General features: G+C 35.5%; 1 protein-coding gene across 1 annotated transcript in view; it reads right to left on the minus strand.

Moving 5' to 3' along the window:
• The window catches only part of LOC122808606 (pleckstrin homology domain-containing family G member 5-like), a 676,293-nt gene that overhangs the window by 58,713 nt on the left and 593,970 nt on the right, over positions 1–23,610 (minus strand). The window contains exon 13 of the mRNA XM_044079565.1: positions 17,456–17,571. Coding sequence (XP_043935500.1) covers positions 17,456–17,571 — 116 coding nt within the window. The remainder of the gene's footprint in view (positions 1–17,455; positions 17,572–23,610) is intronic.

The following is a 23,610-nucleotide window of genomic DNA, read 5'->3' on the forward strand; positions in this document are numbered from 1 at the left end:
GTAAAAATATCTGAAAAAAATTATACTAAAGATGGACTCATCCATCCACTTTCCCACCACCAAAAGGACCATCACTAAATTAGCAAACAACTGCTCAGCAAAAAGTAAATCAATAAGAAATCCATAAACTCTCTAAGATCATACTACATACTGGAGTAAACATATAACTTCCCTCCAATCTAAAGCCATTTGACATTCAGACATTTTAATTTGTGCAGACATTATTCACAGACTTACAGTTTACTGAGCTGTCACATTAGCTCTCTATGCTTACGTCTGAACCAATGAAGCATAGTCAATTCCAAAAGAATTAAAGTAGCTTAATAAGAAGGTTATTTGCAAGGTTACATGGGAGTTTATATTGTAAATAAGCAAAGATATTAAAAAGGCTCTGTTTCTTGTAATTATGCTGAAAAGTCTTCCAAGTTAAATACAACCTTCTGATTTAGTATGGAACCATACCTCTCAAACTTAGAGCAAGAAATCTAGAGAAAGAGAAAAATAAAAGTGGGACACAGGCCCAAAAATAGTTGTGCATCACAGACACCATTGAAACAACTGTAGGTGCAAACATTATACATCACTTATAATCTTTCTATCCCATCATTGTCAGTTAAGCATTATATGGCTCATTGAATCTTGCCTTCTTTTGCAACAAAGAAAACCATGTTTGAAATGTCAAATGCATTAAAAATAATAAATAAAACACATTGCATCCACATCCTGCAACTTCCTACCTGTAAAGAACCACAGAGCTTTCACTGAAACTAGGGCTGCTTATTTCCCAGGAATGATAGCTCTCCTAATTAAGTCTAATGGGATACAATCTACAAGGATTTGGACTACCTGAAATAAATTAAATTATGGCCTGCAAATTGCAAGTACACTTTGTTTAATTAAACTATATTTCAAAGCCCACTTGCTGTATTTTTTCAGTAACACCCCAATATCCATTTCCAAGACACTTTACAAGACATTGGCAGTGGCAGACTTGGCATCTTCCAGATCCCTTCAAGACCACACTCATATTGCTAGCATCATCCATTAAATGTAAATATCCATCCACTGCAAATCGCAAGAAGCTATGTCTTATAAAATCTACTTTTGGCATGCCTAGTACCCAAGTATAAGGTTTGGAAACAAAGAAACATTCTCCACAGTCCGTAAGTCTCTGTCTTTAATAATCATCTACTGTTGCAGCCCTCCCAACACACATAGACACTAAAACCTACAACATTTAAAAAATGACATTGTGCCCACCTGATTTGCTGGTATTGATGATCCACCAAAGCTATAATTATTGTTGTCCAATCTGCCACTGCTTAGAACCCACCAGTGACAAAACAGTACTGGGTGCTTTTTTATTTGTCAGAAAAAACAATATAACTTTATATGCTACAGTCCCACAAAGTCAATCCACTTCTGACCCATTAACCCTAGGCTGCTGTCTCATTCTTACTCCCTAGAACTGCATTACCTTGGATGACTAATTTTATTTCTTAAGCAAAAGACACAAATTGGAAGATGAAGCGAAAATCCATACAGTTGAGAGGTATGATTTCATATTCAATACAACACTCTGTTAGGAAAGCCACAATTTAATGAAAGTGTACTTTTAATGTACAATATATTTGTGAGCTAACTTATTTGTGTTCAGTAGGTAGATTGATTGTCATTAGCCTCTTTGTGCATGTATCTCTCTTTGTCTCTGTCATGCACACATACACACATATACACACACACACACACACACACACACACACACACACACACACACACACACACACACACACACACACACACACACACACACACACACCTCTTCTACTTACTTTCACATACACAAACATTCTGCTTTCATGCATGTACTCACTCACTCCGTACTTACCTATTAACACAGGTAAGTGCTGTCCCTTTCAAAGGCAATAGCGGCAAATCCATACACAAGTCCCTCTTCAGAGAGAACACACACACTGATTCTTTAGCACAAAATAACGGCGGGAACACACAGATCCTTCTTTGGTGCAAAAAAATCAAAACTAGAAGGGTGCTTTGGTGCATGCGCACACCGACAGAGTTATAGGTTACGGGCATGAAAAATACAAAACAAAAAAAGTGTTTTAGGGCATGCATATATCGATGTTGCAGTTAGAGGTCGGGGGCCGCATGGAAGAGCTCTGAGGGCCGCATGCGGCCCGCGGGCCACAGGTTGGACATGTCTGGCCTAAATAGTTTCATAGTATAGTACTAGGCTATCTGCCCTGGGGCATTTGTAAGCCTAGCCATAGTGATGTGGCTTTTGCCACCCCAAGAAATGGTACACAAAATGTACAGAATAAATTTAGAATACTATGCCTCTGTCTAGTAGTGACACAATGAAGGTCCCCTTATATAATAGAATTAGTTTACTGTGCCCCTGTCTAGCGGTGACACAGATGTGACCCCTGGGGTAAACTTATGATCTCCCATCCACTCATCAAGATTTCACTTGAAGAGAGTCAGTGAGGGGCTCTGCCTAATACGAACTGGGATCTTGTTCCAAAACATGGGAAGCCTCTGGGTTATGAATCTATCCCTCCAACATGTCCTATTCATACTTTTGTCGAGGTTTAAGTCTTTAGCTCTCGTGGTCCTGATGGACTTGGATTTTTTGAGGTGGAGCATGTCCATCAGATCCTGATTGGACATGGCCTTGTACGTCAGGCAGAGATCACCTCTGAGCAGGCAGTATGCTACTGAATAGAGCTGAAGTTTCTTTAGTGTGGCAGAATAAGACATATGTTGGAGACCCTTGATCCTCTTGGTGAGGTACTTTTGTGGTCTCTCCAGCTGTTGCAAATGCCGGGTGAGGTACATACCAAATGGGGCATTGTACTCAATCATGGGTCTGATGAGGGAGGAATATAGGGGTACAATGACATTCTTGGATCTGGATGTGAATCCCTTCATGATGAGGTGTGCAAGGTAGAATGTTTTTCTAACCACTTTGGCAACGTGGGTATCAAATGAGAGGTCACTGTCGACTTGGGTCCCTAGGTCTCTGATTACTTTTTCCGTACTCAGTGGGTTGCTGTCTATGTGATAATATGTGGGTACTTTGTTTTTCCCAAAGGGGATGACTATACATTTTTTGGCATTTAGTTTAAGGCCGTGACTCCGGCACCAGTTGTCCATTTCTGTGAGGCCTTTTTGTAGGATGTGTGTGTCTGCTGGTGTATCGACTATGGCGCCTAGTTTGCAGTCATCTGCAAACTTTGTCAGCCACAGCCTTCCCATGTTTGCTTTAACATCTGAGAAATAAATGCCGAACAAGAGGGGTCCCAGGACAGATCCCTGTGGGACACCACTTGTGACTGGCTTTGAGTCTGACATTGCTCCAGTGATTTTAACTTTATGGGTTCTGTCCTTTAGCCAGTTTGCAACCCATCTAGTGACATAAGGGTTTACTTTTAAGCTGTTGAGCTTATCCATGATGCCTGAGTGGGGTATTGTGTCGAAGGCCTTAGCCAAGTCCAGGTATGCTGTATGGACTGCTTTGCCCTTGTCAATGGCTGTAGTGACTGTTTCAAAAAAGTTAACCAGGTTTAAAAGGTAGGATCTGCCCTTTACAAAGCTGAACTGGGTGTAGTCAAGTGTCTGTAGGTCCCCTATGTCTCTGTTTATGAGTTCCATAATGATTCTTTCCATAGCTTTGCAGACCAGGCTGGTTAAGCTTATGGGGAGGTAGTTTCCAGGGTCTGTAGAGGCACCGCCCTTGTGGAGTGGGACCACTGTTGCTGTACGCCAGTGTTCAGGTACATATCCCGAAGTAAGGCTAAGGTTAAATAGCATTTTTATGTGTGGGTTTAGCTCCTCTTGGAGTTCACGTAACACGCAACCCGGGATACCATCAGGTCCCATTGATGCTGTGTTTTTTGCTTTGTTTAGGGCGGTTCTCACTTGGACATCTGAGATGACAGGGAGATTACATTCAGCTGGGATAAGTATTTCTTCTTTTGGGGTGAAGGAGGGGAGAAATTTGCACTGAACCTATCAGCCAGAATGTTGGCAATATCTGTGGGTTCAGTGTATTTTTTATTGTTGTGAACCAACTCTGAGCATATCTGAGGGTTTCCGCCCAGGTTTCTAACATAGCTGATCTTAATCTTAAAAACCACACAGACTGTCTCAAAGCCTTGTCTCTTTTCTTGATATCATACGGGATACTTACTGAGAGACAACCTCTTCCTTGTATATAGACCTTCAGCAGACCATGTTCTGCCAAACCTATTCACATTCTGGAGTCCAATGGTAACACCCTCTCAGGGGACCTGAATCTCTTTTGCTTGGTTAACAGAATATGCTGGATGGACAGATATGGATCAGCGAGAACATCACTGTTATGAACTGTCTTCCCCTCTACATGAAGGGGAGTATTTTTATTATTCTCTTCAAATGTAACTTGGATGAATGAATGGTTAAGTTCTCCCATGATTTAGCACTAATTACCCTCATAGATAGGGGAAACATGCAAGTACCCAACAAACACCTCTGCAGCCCATCTCGGTAGATTATTACCTGTGTGGCATTTCTTCAAACATATATATATATAGTGCAAAATATAAGGGATATTTATTATCTTAGTAATTCAAAACTGGGCTTCTTAAGTCCCTCAAAGAACAATAGCCTAGTAAGATCCTATGAATGTTCGTACTCTCTACATGTAAATGATTATTGAAAATTCAAAAACCTCAGATTCAGCTCATATGGGAGGGAAAAAGGTATGGGATCCCTACTAATGTTTTCTACACCCTAATCTATTGGAGTGGATCTGATGAGATAGATTTAAAGGATTTTGCAGTGGTAATCTGAAAACACAAGGTACTCATAGTACCACATGAGAGCATGCCACTATATGAGAAACCTGAGGCTTCCAGTTTAGGGAGAAACATGCACTTAGCTTTTACTTGGTATAAGAAAATCCTACCCATTCACTTGAAATTTTGGAATTGCCTGGAGTTACCCACCCTTCTTGAAGCTTTTTCAATAAAACACTACACTCCAGTGTTTGTGTGGTCTGGGGGATTTCTATTTGGGGACACCCAGAGCTGAAGATATGTAGCAACATGGCTACATGTTAAAGCTTCATTAAAGCAAGAATACAAACTATTACTCAAGACCTGCATGACACAGAGTTTTAGCATCCTTCCAACATCTGAAACGTAAGTTCAGGTTGGGGTGTCATGATTTACAGAAACATTTCCAGCTTTGAAATGCATTTTTCCACTTATTGCCAAGTACTGTGCCAAGGAGCATCTCCCAATACTAATTTCATGTAGAAAAAGCAGCTGGTATACATTTATGCCTCTACAATGAATGTCTCAGCCCTCTATATGCTGTTTAATGTACAGAATAAGTGTGACATTCAAACACTATTTCTGATGCATGTTGAATGTCACCTCAGTAAGGTGGTAAAAATGGGAGAGCCTTCTGTACTGGACAGGCAGCTGGAAAACATAAAAGCAGTTAATAGCGGTTCTAAACTGGTTGAGCATCACCTACAGTTTGCCTAGGAGGGATAATGGGCTACCAATAAAAGCTGAGAATTGGGCTGTCAAAAATAGGTCAGGGCTTTTTGGCATGTCTGCAGATAATTGTCACCACAAGTCCTGAGAATGTGAACCGCTACACAAAGTATGGCAAGCAGTACAACAGTTGGTTAAGCATTGGACCTGATCACCAGAAATTAGGATCTTATGTCACCTGCATTCGGTTAAGGGTCTTTACCACTCTACATATGAGATAAAACTCTCAGTCATTGTTTCAATGTGAAAAACATTAAGACATTTTCCAAGAAGCAGATGAAGGTAGAGTTAGGAAGGCAGAGGCAGACATATCAGGAGTCTTGCAATAAGGGTAGAGTTTTGGCCTGCTGTCCCATTCTGGGTAGACTTAATATTTTTTATATTTTCTTACTTACTTGAGTGCCTGTAATGGCTGCCTGTATCATGTTGACATGTTCATTACCTGAATAAATGTGATAAATCAGTGGGTATAGTCCTATTTAGAGTCCAACTAAATGTTATTTTGTAGTTGTCATATACTAATTTGTGAGAAACATACTATTAATTGTAATGGTGTTGTGAAGTATATTTTATTTTATATGTTATACTACAGTTTAATATTGTTTTACAAGTGGAAATGAAAAAAAAAAACTAAAAATTACAGTGTCTAACAATTTATTTATTACCAGGATAGGGCATGGATCCATTTTGACCAATTTTAGTGTCAGCCTAGGGTCAAAAGCTGATCAGACACACAAACTAGACAAGATTCTTATAACACATAAGTGACAATAAAACAGTACAGTAGCACAGTAATGCTTTTATACATAGTAAATCCAATGTATGATTTGATAACATGTACAGAAGTTTCAAAATATTTGAGAAATCAGTGAAGAATAAATCACAGACATAAAAAGAAGCAAAGGATGAGTTAGAGTGGAGAAGAGTTAAATCAGACTTAAGTGATATGACCTGAGGGGTAACAGAAAGAGCCAGATCCTGGTCAAATAGGGCCCTAGGCAAGCTAATAGACCAGGGCCCCTGAGTCATTCCAGGGTCCCATTACTTGGATTTCTCCCCCCCAGTTACCATAAGCACTGTCCAAAATTGTCAGTCTGCATACTGCTTTTTTCTTTAATTTTAAAATGATTACAGAGAAGTGCATTTAATTTAAAACTTTTTTATTCTTTGCTGACTTCCATAGTCCCACTAGACTAAAAGCATCTTTTCAGGAGAGACCTTAGGGAGTATTTATACTAGTAGGGTACATTTGGCCTGAGCATCAGGGAACTTCCTCTACTTGTCATTGTTGCTAGTGGGATCCATTTTGGAGAAGCAATTCCTTTTCTGTTCCAGGCACAGATGTGGCTCAGTGAAACAGGGAAAGAAACAGACAGAGAAGGAGATGATGTAGTGGTGAAAGAAATAAAGGAGAAAGCAAATATCAAGACCAGATAATGAGAGACAATTTTGAAGAATAGTGGTGAGAAGGAAAAGAAAACATATGCAGAGAAAGTAAAAGAAGGCAAAAGTGAGTAGTAGGAAAGAAGGCAGCAGGAAATGAAAAACAGAAGTATGTGGTAAGAATTCAATGTAAAGAAGACAAAGAAATGGACAGGTATGGAGTGTAGGACAATTTAACAGCTCATTTGGATGCAAAAGCACATAAGAGCATTTATTCTTATTAACAAAGCAACATTTTGTGACATTTTTTGATGGAAAATTTTCTTGGACAATTTGAATAAAATAAAAATAAAAACCATGGAATCTTTATCTGATAAAAGCATTTAACAGGGAAACCAAAAGGAAAATGTGAATACAATTTTGAACAGAGGTAGAAAGAGTGATTTTGAAAGGACATTTGTAAGCTTTATGTAAAGAAGTACTGGACATTGCAGAAGTTCATGACAAAAGGAGTTTAAGGACTGGTGGCTGGGACGGTAACATTGTGTTAAAAATAGAAATAGAAAAAAATATACATATACCAAGCATGATAACCCAACGCAGTTTTTTTTGTGGAAAAGATGAACATTTGGTAAGTAACCATGGCAAAAGGAAATGTTATAGTTGCAGGGAAATGGGCAACATAATAAAAAAGATGTGAATTGAAAATTTATAAATGTAACAAAATTGGACATTTATGGTTGGATTGCAAAAATGAAAATAGGAGAAAGGAAAAAGAAAGCGAAGAAAATGAAGAATACATTTTAGAAGTAGGAGAAATGAAGAAAAATTAAATGAGAAAAAACAACAACGTGGAGATAGAAGAAGGTTCTGAAATAAGTGACGAAGAAGACAGTAATGGGGAGGTAAAAGGGTACAGAAAAAGAAAATTTAATGGGATACACGCAAAAGAAAAAAAAGAAAGGAAATTGATGAAAAAGAATATAAATATATATATATATATATATATATATATATATATATATATATATATATATATATATATATAGCCAATAATGGGGCTTGGTTTAAAGGTTAAGGTGTTTGGCTTACAGACACAAAGTACAGTGTTTGATTCTCAACTTGGGAAATTAAATTGGCTAGGCTTAGACTGGACTATTAAGAAAGCCAGCCTAGTATTTATCTATGAAATTATAAGACCATGAATTTAAGGAAAAGTGAACATGAAAAATTTAGAGTGCTTTCTATAAATGTGAATAGTATTAAGAATATAGTGAAAGAATAGGAATTTTGAAGTGGTGTAATACATGTGATGTGGACATAATTATATTAGAAGACACAAGATTTTTAATAAATGAAGAAGGACTACAAAGATTACAAACAGAGAAATTGTGAGGGGGAAAGATAATGTGGAGTTTGAGAAATGAGAGATGTTCAGCAATATCCATATTTTGTAGAAATGCAGTCAAAATATTAGATGTAATTTTAGCAAAAATGGGAAGACCATTATAGCTTTAAAATGGAAAGAAGTAGATAGAATTATAATGCTATATGCTTATACTAACTAAAGAAATAAAAAGCTTATTTCATCTGATTTTAGACTATGCAGTGATAAATATGAATATTATAATAGCAGGAAAAAGAAATGATATAAGAAAAATCTTAGAAGTTTTAACATATGGTAAGTTAAAACGTTGAGACAAAATTCATGGATTTACAAAAAGAGGTACTCATACAACTAAAATAACTATTTTACAGTATTTGAAGCTTTAGTTATAGGAGAAGGGAAGGTAGTTGATTTTCTGATCATCTTGCAATACAGCTAGAGATAAAGGAAAACAAGGAATATATAAAATAGGCAAATTAATAAAAAGGATAAATGAAAATGCATGGAATGCAGAAGGAAATAGATTAATACTACATTTATGAAAATATCATATTTCTATGAGAATAGGTTATAAAACTTTGTCTGAATGGTGGATGATATATTAGGAAAAATATAAAAAATGTTTTTATAGTGAAAATATGATATGAGAAAAGTAGAGAAAGAGAAATATAAAAGAACATATGATGATGCATTGGAAGATTTAGAACATAATGACAGAAAGTACCTTGACAAAGAAACATAATTATATGAAAGAAATCAAGAAACAATACAAAAATTCTTATATAAGCAAAGATATTTTTTTACAAGGAAAATGAGAAGTATTGAGTTACTGATTAGTAAAGGAAGATGGTAGTGTAACAAGAGAAATAACAAATGTAAAATGAGACATAGAAAGAACTCATGAAAAATTATGAATAGTGCAAGAAATGTTTAATGAAAAAAGGTAGTAAAAACATTGACAGTAAAAAAAAATAACAGAAAAAGGGAAAAAAAAGAGTTGGAAAAGGAGATTTCTTTACATGAGCTAGATAAAGTATTAAGATAAGTAAGCAGAGATTCAGCTGCAGGACCAGATGGTATAGGGTACAAAATGTACAAAAAATGAAGGGATTGGAAACAAATACTTTTGAATGAATGGTTAAAAGAAGTTTTTTTGTATAAGAAATTATGCAGTAGAATACTTAAATTCAAATGGAGGAAGGAATATAGAAGACAATTGAAAAACTGTAGACTGATAGTATTGAATAATGATTATAAGAACTTTATGAAAATAATACAAAGGAAATTTGAAACCAAAATAAAAAAATATTATGGAACATGGCATATATAATGTAAAGGGGAAGTATTGTTAAGAATGATTAATGATAGAGAAATTGTGGATGATATGAGATCATATGGGTAATAATGAAAGAATATAAGTGAAAAACTTAAGAAATTATGTCAGCGTTCAGTAATAATAAAATAAAAATACTTGGATACTGGCTGGTTAAATCAAGAGGTACGTATTAAGAGTGGTATAAGACAGGGAAGTCCAATGAGTTGTATACTGTTTGCATTAGTTATGAATGTGATTGTATGTGAAATAAATTACAAAATAAAGGAGGTGGGTTATATAACACCTGAATGGGTAAGAATTCCAGTTCTGTTAACAAGTGCAGATGACATTATAATAATTGTGAAAACAATCTGGATAAAGTAAGTAATTATTTGCACAAATGAGTTTCTAAAGATGATACAGATGGCTTTAAATAAAGAAAAGTAAAGGTTGAGGTGATGTAAAGATTGGGGTGATATATTTTACAATGAATTAAATTTCTGTTAGGTATAAAATTTGGGAATAAAGATATAAGTAGAATTCAATGTGAAAAATAATACAAGAAATAAAGCAAACTTGTCTTTTCTGGAGAACATATATATTATCATTCAGAAAAAAAGTCTTATTTGATAAATTCAGTACTGACGGGGAAAACAGCAGACTTATCAAGTATATTTATATTGTCAGCAGTATTTGAAAAGGAATTATTCCAGAATTTTTTTCATTTATATGGGGTTTTAGCTTAAACCCAGTAAAAATAAGAATTTTGTATATAAATAAAGAAGAAAGGGGTTAGGGTTAATTAACCCAGTGGTATGTGCTGCTTCATTAAATTTGTACAAAGTATTAAAGTGGATAAATGAAAGACATGAGAAATTAGTAGTCAAATTGTATAAATATAAGTATGATATATTTTGGGGTATGGTAAAAAAGTGGAAAAGAGTTTATAAATGAGGAAATCAAATATTAGTAAGAAAAAATATTTTTGTGGAAAATAAAAATTGATGATATAGAAAAAGTTAGAAAAGTATTGCATAAAAATGTAATAAAAATGAATATGTAAAACCATGGGGAAAATCTAACAAAGCACCACAAAAATTCGCAACACCAAAATTCACAGCACAGGAACCCAAGACAAGGAGACAAATTCGTGGATGAAATCCAATAAGGCATAAACCACAAATAAATAGCGTAGTATCAATTTAATAACCGCTTTCGTCGAAAGACTTCTTCAGAATACAAAATAAGAAAAAAAACCCTATACTTAAATAACACATCAATAATTCAATCAACCAATGGTAAAAATTCATTAATTACAGAAATACAACTTTAAAGTGCTAGTACATATCAAATGAACAAAGATGCAGTAATGCTTTTGTCAATACATAATTTGCTATTCCTTAAAAAACATTTAATGTTAACTGTCTCATTTAAACCCTGAAATTGATCAGATTTTAATCTGATCTGCCACAATGCTTCCCTTTGTTCAACAAAATTTCTGAAATCACCCCCCCTCAAATCAGATTTGCAAACCTCCACAACAGTGAATAAATTTTTTTTAAAATTCCCACACACAACTGAATGCTTAAATAAGGCATTTGATACATCATGAGTCTTAATACTATATACATGTTCACGGATACGTGTTTTTAAACACCTTGTCGTCATTCCAACATAAAATGCTGGACATGAGTAACATAATCCAATGTAAATAACCCCCTTGGTACAACAGTTTTTGAGGAGACATGTCTTAAAGAGCTTGATAAAGTTTTTACAAGTAATTTTAAATACAAATATAATTTGAATTTCAATGAGAGAAAAGCCTTTAATGAATTGCGGCATAAAAATAGTTTTTTGCGTTTCATGAAAAGTGATAAGGGAGGGAACATTGTTATAATGACACAAGAACAATACACTAGGGAAATGTTAGTTTTATTAAATAATCAGGATGAATATGGAATCATTACTCCTTATGAAATAAAGAAAAAAGAGAGGTTCATACATTCCCTTTTATATGACGCCCTTATGAACAATGAAATAGATTTGGATGTTTATGAATTTTGTGTGATTAACCAACCAAGGGTAGGGGTTCTTTTTGGTATTCCCAAAACACATAAAAGCATTACTAATCCCCCATTTAGGCCTATTGTGTCTTCTCCCCACTCAGTTACTGAGGGTATTTCATTAATTTTGGATGCTACTTTGGGACCTTTGGTTTCCAAGCAAGAATCTTACATCAAAGATTCATGGCATTTTTAAACAGATTTAATGAATTTGCCAGCAAGTGTATTTTTGATCCTAAGAAACACATCATGTTTACCATTGATGTGGTTTCTTTGTTCACATGTATACCTCATGATGAAGGTATCGATGCCATACGTATCCTATTGAGTAAACATGGTGAATTTAGTAGTGGTCAAGTCTCTACAGTTTGCAGGTTTCTTGATATTTTGTTACATCATAATTATTTTTTGTTTGGGAATTCCTATTATAGACAAAAGAGAGGTGTTGCGATGGGGTCTTCTGCAGCTCCATCTTACGCCAATCTGGTTATGTCATGGTGGGAAGATTCCTTTTTGAATTTGCTGAAGACTAGTTTTCATTTGCTATTATATTTTAGATTTGTTGATGATTTGTTTTTTATTATTGAAGGTAATCAAGCTACCATTGATGATTTTCTTACTAAGATTAATCACCAGGTTGCCTTTTTGAAATTTACTTTAGGGAGTTCAGGATTGTGTGTTAACTTTTTGGATGTTGCTTTAAGGTGGGATTTTAAAGAAAGTAGGTTCAACAGTAAGATATATCGTAAAGAAACCTTTACAAACAGTTATCTTCATTTTGACAGTGCCCATCAAAAACATACCATTAGGAATATTCCTAAGGGACAAATCATCAGGGCCTGCCGGATGACCTCATCTGAAATTGACTTGATTGATGAAATTGTTTTCATCAAAAAGTTGTTTCACAATAGGGGGTATCCTTGTTCTATGTTGGACGAGACCATTACATATGTATTGGGTAAAAGAAATACCAATTATCCGGCATTACTGGACTATAATGGGGTTAACAATTCTGTCGCATTAATTCCTAAAACATCTACTAACCAGGGGTTAGACGGGCCTGTTTGTTCTTTGGGAATGAGTATCGACGGGCAGGCCATACAGAATTTGATTGAAAGTAATTGGAAAATTATTCAAGGGAATGCTGATATTTTTAGAGTACTTGGTGAGAAGCCGAGTTTTGTTTTTAGAAACACTTATAATATTAAAAAGGCATTAGAGGCCAACTATACATCAACAGTTAACACCCGTACTAGTACTAAGGGTGTTTTTCCTTGCTACAACTGTAACGTGTAGGTTCCTGTCTGTTGGACCATTGATAGTTATTGAATCTATTGACAGGACATTTCATGTACCAGAATATGTTGACTGTTGTACCAAGGGGGTTATTTACATTGGATTATGTTACTCATGTCCAGCATTTTATGTTGGAATGACGACAAGGTGTTTAAAAACACGTATCCGTGAACATGTATATAGTATTAAGACTCATGATGTATCAAATGCTTTATTTAAGCATTCAGTTGTGTGTGGGAATTTTAAAAAATTTTTATTCACTGTTGTGGAGGTTTGCAAATCTGATTTGAGGGGGGGTGATTTCAGAAATTTTGTTGAACAAAGGGAAGCATTGTGGCAGATCAGATTAAAATCTGATCAATTTCCTGGTTTAAACGAGACAGTTAACATTAAATGTTTTTTAAGGAATAGCAAATTATGTATTGACAAAAGCATTACTGCATCTTTGTTCATTTGATATGTACTAGCACTTTAAAGTTGTATTTCTGTAATTAATGAATTTTTACCATTGGTTGATTGAATTATTGATGTGTATTTTAAGTATAAGGTTTTTTTCTTATTTTGTATTCTGAAGAAGTCTTTCGACGAAAGCGGTTATTAAATTAATACTACGCTATTTATTTGTGGTTTATGCCTTATTGGATTTCATCCACGTATTTGTCTCCTTGTCTTGGCTTCCTGTGCTGGAAAAATCTAACAGATGAAAAAGATAAATCTATAGAAAAAATAAATAAATGGTGTAATCAGAAAGTGGAATGCCAAGATTTTTTGTTGAGACTGGTAATAGATAAACAGCTAGCAAAATATGCCATATAAGAAGAAAAGTGAATATGTGTACATTGTCAAAAAGACGAAACTACAGAACACGTGTTTCTGAAATGTAAAAGATGTAAAAAAGTTATGGGAAAAACTATGTAAAGAAGATTTTTTTGAAAATATAAAAGAAGTGGATAAAATAAAGATTGATATGATTAAATATTGATATTGTAAGAATACAAGTAACAAATATCTTAAAAGAATATATGTTATCTTCTGTTATATGGGTTCTATGGAATGAAAGAATAAAGGAAATTATGTTTAATGGTAAAAGGATTTTATCAACATTATTAAGTAAAATCAGATGGTGAATATGGAAAAAGGAGTGGGGGTCTAACAGGGCTGAAAATGTAGTATTATTGTGTAAACAGATTTATATATATATATATATATATATATATATATATATATATATATATATATATACATGCACACACTAAAATACTTAACCATGCATTTCTCCCAGGGCAAGTAAACAGTTGCCCAGAACTTCACAAAACACACAGCATAGTATCTGAAACCTACTTAGGTGGGGGCTACACCCCCCAGCTATGTATACCAACTCTGAGATTGCACTAGGGAAAAGGGCATATTTCCCCACATTGGGTAAGTGTTTAACATTTGAGTATATACTTTCAACTAAGCAAAGTAGACCCATGTATGTGTGTGTATGTATATATATATATATATATATATATATATATATATATTTTTTTTTTTTAGCGAGAAAGTTGTACACTTGCAAATATTTGTAAATATGTAAACATTTGTAGATAAGAGTTATTTCTTTATATAACTAAAGGACCCCTACTCTTTTTGTTGTGAGGGGAAAATTTTTGTGTTTGTACTTTCTGCTTCTGTTTCTGGCATGGAGGCTGCTCAGAAAATCAGGGACTTACACCCATGAAGTTGAGACAGTTGTTTGGTGGTGAACTGCAGCAGAAAGCAGTGGTCAACCCTTCAAATCAGCTTAAAAATGTGTTGAGAGATGAGGAGAGAAAAGAAGAGAAGGTAGTTGAACCTTCTATATCTGTGTCTGAGGTTCACGAATCAATAGAAAAGGCATATATGCCTTCTACAGAAGTTCGAGTGGTTGGAGATGATGGTAGGAAGACAACTGAGTCTTCTATGGATATTTTTGAAACAGAGAAAGGGTGCATAGTCAGAGAAAAGGCAGTTGAGATTTCAGATTCAGAAGAGATTTTCCAGCAGCAGCTATTCCAAGTAGAAAATCAGCATAATGAGGGATGTATTATTACATCTCTGCACAGCAGCGGCCTTAGGTCAGCTGGTGCCCTAGGCAAAAGGGCTCCACAGTGCCCCCCCATACCACCCAGGTGCCCCCAACCTGGTCTACCTACACCAACTAAATACTGGAAAAGCGCTCCTGCTACAGCGGTGCCCTAGGCGGCCGCCTAGTTGGCCTATGCCTAAGGCCGGCCATGTCTCTGCAGTCAGGAGCATTACAGACTATTTTGTTAGGAAGATTATGTAAGGAAAGTGAACCTGAGAGTGGCAAGGATGTGGCATGGGGAGATATAATGGACAAAATTCAATATGAAGAGATACTTTTGATACAAAAAACAGGAGATGATAAGACAAAAATGATGCTATGGTTAAGGAGAAAGCAAAAAAAAGGAACATCAGGAAAGAAACTGATATGAAATAAAGAATTTATACTGTTACGGTTTTCTCCAAGAAAGAAAGAGAAATACAAAGATATTAGGTATATGACAATGTTATTTCACCTTTAGAAACTTCTCCAGCAGAGGTAAGTGCTTTCATTCATGTAAGCAAAGAAACGTTTTATGATACAGTTTTTGAAAATGGTCAGGCAATGGAAAATGTTGAGTTAACCTGAAAATAATAAAGACTATGCTGAATGGAATGCTTATTTAAAGCTTTTTTAAGAGAAACTAATAAGAAAATTCATGTTCAGTTTAGAACACAAACTGAAAAAAGAGACTTTGAAAAGATATTTAAATAGCATATGTAGAGATGTATTGCACATTTCTAAAGTTTTCGACAGTAAAGGATTATGGACTAGGAGATGGGATTGTAATGTTGTACTAAAAATGGAAGCAGATAAAATTGTTTATATCCCTAGTAGTATAAATATATATGGTCAAAAAGGTGTTGTTAAATATTGGGATCAACCCAAAACTTGTTTCTACTGTGGAAAATCAGGTAATTTGATTGTTGATAGTACAAACAGGAAATATTTTATATGTGGTGCGATAGGTCACGATATAAAAAAATACTGTGTCTGATACATTCAAGGGGTTATGGAAGTAATAACTGAAGAAGACCAGGGACAAAATCATATAGAAAAAATACAGAAAAAAAGTTGAAAAAAATTATAAAAGTATGACACACAAATCAGAAGAATTAAATATAGAAGAAAGGACTGAAGTCAGTGATAAAGATGTTATGTGGAATATAGTAAAGAAATCTATAGGTAAAAGTGTGAGGGAGAGAGAGAAAAAATACTGGAGTAAACACAAAGGAAAAGAAGAAAGCAAATAATATATGTACTGTATATGAATATAATAATAGAAGATTTTAACTGTGATTTGAGACAAAGAAGAATGACAAAGGGAGATAATATCAAAATAATGAAGGAAGTAATAAAATGTGGAAAATTATTTTTATGGAAAAGAAAAGGATGGACATATAAAAGAAATATGTTTAAAACAGAGATTGATTATTTTATATTATCAGAAGGGATGAAGATAATAGAAGAAGAAGCAATAAGACTGTATTTTCAGACCATCTAGCAATATGGACAGAGACTGAAAAAAATAAAGAATATATTAAGACAGGAAAAGGAATACATGAAGAAGAATGGAATATAGAGGGGAATGGAGAGGATAAAATTATACAATTATGGAAAGAACATTTAGCTACAGTGCCATTTTACAAAAACTGGACTGAACAGTGGATAGCATTTAATAAGACATACAGAGCAATGTATTTAAGTTGGGAAAAATAGAAGGAAGAAAGAAAGAAAAGAATATGTGGCTGTATATGAAAGATTGTTAGAAAAATTAGAATATAATAGAATGGAATTCTATGAAAAGGAAAAAGTAATATAGGAGAAAAACATTTCCTTATCAATTTCTTGCAAATGATGTTAACTTACAAAGAATCGAGAAATAAAGTGCACAAAATACAATCACATACTTAACGAAATCAGTGTAGGTAACCTCTGATAATTTAAAATTATACATAATTTGCTCAACATGACCCTTTTAGTGTGCATATATGCCTTTCTAAGTCTGGTTCTCATATATTCCAAGTGATCTACACTCCTTCCTTTACAAGCTTTTTTTTTTACATTTTTTCCATTAATTAAGAAGTAGCAGATCCTTTGCTGCCTAGCATCCCAGCAATGAAAGAAAATCATATTTTCCACCTCTAGACTGTAGAAGTAATGCCTTATTTCTTAAAATTCTGACTGAAGTAGCTGTGACTGTCATTAGCCCCATCCACCAGCTGAACAATTAACATTAAGCCATGGCCTTAAGAATGCTACATCCATTTGTTTCATTGCTCTGAAAGCAGGAAATGATAGTTGTATTGAGTAGTGTGAATATTTACTAATGTCCAGATTCTTACATGCATTCCTTACCTTTGCATTGTTGATAGCATCGACCCACATTGTACGATCCTTACTGCTGGATGTTTGAAAAGTGAGAGCAAGCACAATGCATTGAAATTCATTAAGATAAAGTACCAGGAATGTACCTAGAAGACAATAAAGAAAAAGTATGTAATCTATTTGTAATACAAATATGGTATCAACATAGGTAAACATATAAGGAGATGTCCCTGGATGCAATGATGATATAATCATTTGGCTTTTCCTTCAGGATTTTCCAGTGGTTCAGGAAGGCAAAAAATCCCATGCTAGTTTATTCATCCACCTGGTACCCTCATAGGTTCATAGGTACGTACTAGGCTAGCTGCCCTTGTAGGCCATTTTAAGCCTAGCCAGTTTCCCCTTCAATGGTGAGAACCAAACCCTATACCATGTGTTTGGAAGGCAAACAGTCTAGCCACTATACCAACCCCCAACCCAAAAATAATATCACTCATTGCTGTATCACTCTCAATATTGCACACACATGAAGATTACTGTATACAAACTCAAGGTACTTAAAATTCAAACCTACAACTGTCACCTGTGTTCACACTACAGACTTCAACCCTACCTGCCTAGCTAATCCATCTTGGCTCACAAGATGCTTGTTCCTGTTGTGCTCTAAAGATTGAGAAATTGAGGTTGAAGTCTCACATGATTTGCATATCAGGCAGTAAAGCCTGGTGTTGCTGTTAACGTTAGATGTTTTTCATGCAGTCCATTAGCTTATCCATTGTATCACTCTATCTACCTATAGATAAACAGTTATAGGTCCCTATCAAAACACTGAAACTCGTAAGGTCAAACCATTTCACTGAAAACTCATAACAGTGTAAACTCATAACAGTGAAAAGTGTAGAACTGTATAGAATTGTGTAGAATGTACGCAATGGTGTCATTTGTAATCATAAGAGTTATTAGGGAAGTCGGTCAAGCACGGTATGTGCAACTTGCAATGGTCAGCATCATGTTGTACCCCCAGATCTACAGACATCCAATTTTGCTTTTAAGCACTGATTCACTGTGTGTGGTATTTTTTTCATTTCTCTATGGTTGTGTGATCATGGAGTTAGCATATACTATATATATATATATATATATATATATATATATATACATATATATATATATATATGTGTGTGTGTGTGTGTATAAGGGGTGTGTGTGTGGGTCAAAACCCAGACGGGGGTGCAAGGGTGCTTGCCCCCTGTAAAAACATATTTTTAGGATATATTTTTGAGGATAATGGTTTCAGTGAAATGAATTTTCAGTGTTACGAGTTTTCAGGGATATGGGTTCATCCTTATGAGTTTCAGTGTTATGAGCTTTCAGTGTTTTACAACAGATATGCGTACATCTGCAATAACATAAGTGATATGTTAATTCCTTTAATTATTTCCCAGCATACCCAGGTGCATAAGCTGTTTGCTGTGGATGGCTGATATTATTTACATACAGTTATTGGATGATATTTAACCTGCACTCCCATCCCACCTCCCACTGTCTAATAGAAAAGAACAGGACACCTGCCATTGAACTGTCCTTCCTTTCCTTGGCAGGTCATCCAGTGTCCTGGTCTATTAATTAATTTCGGCCTGCTAGTGCTACAGATGCATTACCAATAAAGTACATCTACAGGTAGTCGAGTTGAAATTCAAATGTCACTTTCTCGGGAACACAGCGCCGATCATTGTTTTCCATTGGAAATCACAGCTGGAGTGATTCTAAATTTGCACTAGCAGTGATTTCCTTCTTTTGGTAGATTTTGAATTGCTCAAGTCGGTGTGATCATGGAGGTCAGAGATATACATACATATATATATAAAATGTATATAAATTTGGGGGTGGGAGTGGAAGCTTACCCCACACAAAGGTACAGGGGGACTTGTCCCCATGTAATAGTTTACTTTTTGACCATTCTGTGTTTTGGGAATTACTTTAGGATGGTTTTGATGTTCATGGTTTTGCTGCTCAACATTCCATAGTGGACCCCCCCCATATGAATTAATGAATCATCTTTAATAAATTATTGTATCATACCTTCTTGAAATCCTAACAAGTCAATGCTTTTGCACCTAGCACTTGTAGTCCATACACTATTTTTATGCAAATGATATCCAACTAGCTTTCCACAAGTTGTGATGTATTTTAACCCCTGTGCATTTATTACTGGTCCTCCTGAAGCACTGATATATTCCACAGCAATAGATGACTTTGAAGAAAGCTACACATTTGAATCAAGACCTTTTGGTTCAGTAAGACATCCATTTTTCAGTTTACAGAAATCAATAAAATTCTCATTAGAAACATTTAAAGAAAAAACCCTCACATGCATTTTTGGAATAGAATAGGCATCTCTAACATCCATGCAAGAGACTGCCCCTTCCTAAATGTGTTAATTCTACAGTCATACAACAGCTGGGATAAGTAGAAACTCTAACTGACAGCACAGAAAGACTCACATGCATAGTGATCCTGCTATGCCTGAGGCCTTTCCACAAAATACATAAATTTGACAAAATAATCATAGGAAAAATGCTAAAATACATTTTGACAGCAAGTGAAGAATCTGCTGAGGAAAACCATGCCAGGTCAGTGGTGGTACAGACGCTATGCTAAACTAGCCATTGTGCAGACACCAAGTCAGCTCACGGGTGATATAGATAATATCAAACAAAGAAAATAGGCACTTGGAAGAAAACCTGAATATATCCGCAACTTAGAACCGAACAACAAGTAGTAGAAATTCAGGAACCACAGACTCTTTTCAGCACTTTCAACTCAAATGTCATGGCTCTCTATCAGCAAAGGGAAGATTGCTCTCTGCAAGTGTGTTTGTATGTGTGTCTATGTGTGTGTGTGTGTGTGGGGGGGGGGCAGCTCATTTATGTGGAGAACTTTAAGTATTTTGACCAGCAGATGGGTACAGTAGCAGCAGTGCCACAGTTGTTGTGCAGGCGTGTCATAATGACGTGAGATGTACCTATCTATCTTCTTCTCTATCTATCTATCTATCTATCTATCTATCTATCTATCTATCTATCTATCTATCTATCTATCTATCTATCTATCTATCTATCTATCTATCTATCTATCTATCTATCTATCCATCCATCCATCCATCCATCCATCCATCTATCTATCTATCTATCTATCTATCTATCTATCTATCTATCTATCTATCTATCTATCTACTTATCTGGCTGGCACACCAGCTATTTCCTTATTTATGATGTTAACTGGTATAGTAGCCTGATCCCAGCAGAACCCATTTCAATTATAACTCAGGATAACATCAAAAGCAAAGCAAGCAGTTACAATGGAGACAATGCAAACAAAGTGACACACACGTCATTTCAGTAGAGGTTTTGAATACCTTTCTCATCTACTGCATGCACAGTTATTTACACATGAATAACTCTGTCCTCACTCATGGTCATGAACTTTGGGAAGGGATAGAAAGGATGAGATTGTGCGTAACCACAGAAATGAGGTACCATCTTAAGGTTGCTGGGATCACTCTCTATTGCAAAATGATAATACTGGCAGTCCATGAGGATCTTGTAATAGAGCCACAGTTTCTCCAGGATTTCAGGAGTCAGAGTTGAGGTAGGCTGTCAGAGGTGTACCAGCTATGGACCACTGTTCGAACCTCTGGGGAAGACCTTGGATAGACTGGAGGAATTATATCTCTCAGTTTGGCTGGTAACACCCGGTGATCCTACAGGATGAGATGGAGACTGTTGTTGGGAATATGGGGTCTAGTCTGCTCTGCTTAGCTTGCTACCAGCACCATCTTCACCATCCTCATCAGATCATAGAGTGCAGTTATATAAATTAATTCATGTACTAGAGTGATTCATTTAAATGTAAAAGGACATGAACTTTGTATTATTTACAAGGATTTGGTGATAGGGCAACCAAAGACAATCAACATGTATTATTACAAATTCCAGTATTCCCTTATTTTATACATTATCCAAAATACATTTATTTGTTTATGTCCGTTTGTTTACTGGGAAAGTACAACTGGATAAACATGCCTCTTTTCAGCTGAAGCCCAGTGAGAAATGCTCCACAAGAAATAATAGTATTTCATATACAATATATAGAATACTCAGGTAACATTTAAAAAATTACATACATAGCTGCATGGGAACTATACAACATACTGAATGCTCAGGTAAACATTAGCAGCATTACATACAAAGTGAGGATAAATAAAGCAGATAATTATGAAATAAATGTATATTTTGCTGCAACAGTCAGCACTGGGTGCGGCACATTAGATCAGATATAATTACATGCTTTTGTCTTAAAAAAAGAAGACAAATAAGAGAGAAGAGAGAAGGGAGAGTCCCTGATGTGTATGTGTACATAGGAAAAGTAGGGATTATTTACCAGAGGAATAGCAGGAGCATAACCAGGAACTAAGCAGGAACAGTTTTCATTTAATTTTGAAGATTTATGTATTGCAGAGAAGTCTGATTGGAGGGGGGATTGAGTTCCAGGATTTTGATATACAACTGGAATAAAGAGCATTTCCTGCTCTGTTGTGAGCTTTGTGAATTGAGAGATGTTTGTCAGGAGAGCTTAGACCTCTACTGGTGGGGTTGCAGTGCACTGCTTAGGCCATACCTCTCAACTGTCCAGATTTTTGCCTCATATTTTTGGTATGTTCCTCCAAAAAGATGTGGTTTTCTGGTAAATCACAGATGACTAAAATCATTAACTAAAGACAGGCATTTGAGTTTAAGACTTCATATCCTTCAGTAAATGCATGCTGATAAACACTGTGTTATTCTAGCAGTTTTCAAAGTTTGCAAAGGCAATATTTAAAATCTGTCCCCATTTTTCGGTCTTTGTCGCCACCATTATTTTTGGTTTTGTCCAGATTTATTGTGTTAAGAGATATGCACTTAGGACAGGGAATTGTTTCAGTTGAGAGTAGGTGAGATAGCTCATGCCAGTTTAGGGACCTGAGGGCAGTATAGTGATGTGTGGAGTATGGCTTGTTATAAACAAACTTGGCTATTTTGTTATAGGATTGTTTTGATTTAATTGTCAGGGTGGACTGAGGCAGGTGAAAATAGAAAATGCATACAAAATTAAAGGCAGCAGTGGATGGATGCTGATGTTAGCCATCTGCTTTTAGCTGGATATTGCTTGGCACATTATAGCAGACCTAACTTGTTGTTTTATTGACTGCTTATGGAATGAGGATATTGAATGCGATAGTGTCATCTACTCTAACTCCTATTGATTAAGTGCTGGAGACTACCTCAATAATTATTTGCAGAGGTGATTTGAAAGTTAGCGTTGCATTTGGTATGAGACTAACGAATGAAAAGCAGTTGTTTTGTCTTTTTTGGGTTTAGTATTATATCTATTTTCTTTGGAGGAGAATGAATCTTGTGTGAGCTGTTGGAGAAGAATGCAATTTTGTGCACAGCAGGTAAGGTAAGGGTTGCATTATCAACATATTAGTTTGGCATATTTTGATGCAATGTGTAAATTATTGATAAATATATTAGCAGTGTTCCTAGTATGGACACTGGGAACACTAGTAGAGACATGTAAAAAGGTGGAGATGCTATATTTCCATTTAACGGTTTGGGATTTGTCAGACAGATAGCTGAGGAACCAGGAGACACTGGAGAAGGACAGGACAAGGGAGGTTACCTAATGGGCAATTTATTATGACAGACAGTATCAAAGACTTTAGATAGGTCCAGGAAGAGGATGGATGCAATATTATCTATATTTCAGCCATGATTATTGCTGTTAGGGATGTCTGTTAGTGCAGTTGTTTGGTCTAAAACCATGCTGCTGAATGGAGGAGAGGAAGTTATCGGTAACATTTGATGAGTTCAGACAGGATGCATTTTTCTAAGATTTGTGGTGATGGGGTGTATGGTTATATAGGTCTATAGTTAGAAAGATCAGCTGTTTCCCCTTTGTACAGGGTTTAAGATGAATAATATCTTTCATAGTGAGGGGAGGTAAGATTGTTGGATGGATCTGTTAATGAGTATTGAGACGGGATAGGCGATGGCATCTGCTATGATTTTCAGACATTCAGTGGACAGGTTATTTGCAGCTACAGTGGTAGGTTTTCAATTTTGGAGTTGCTTTTTAATGAC

This window comes from Protopterus annectens, chromosome 8.part0, assembly GCF_019279795.1.
Source record: "Protopterus annectens isolate FY-2018-M chromosome 8.part0, PAN1.0, whole genome shotgun sequence".
Taxonomy (NCBI): Eukaryota; Metazoa; Chordata; order Ceratodontiformes; family Protopteridae; genus Protopterus; species Protopterus annectens.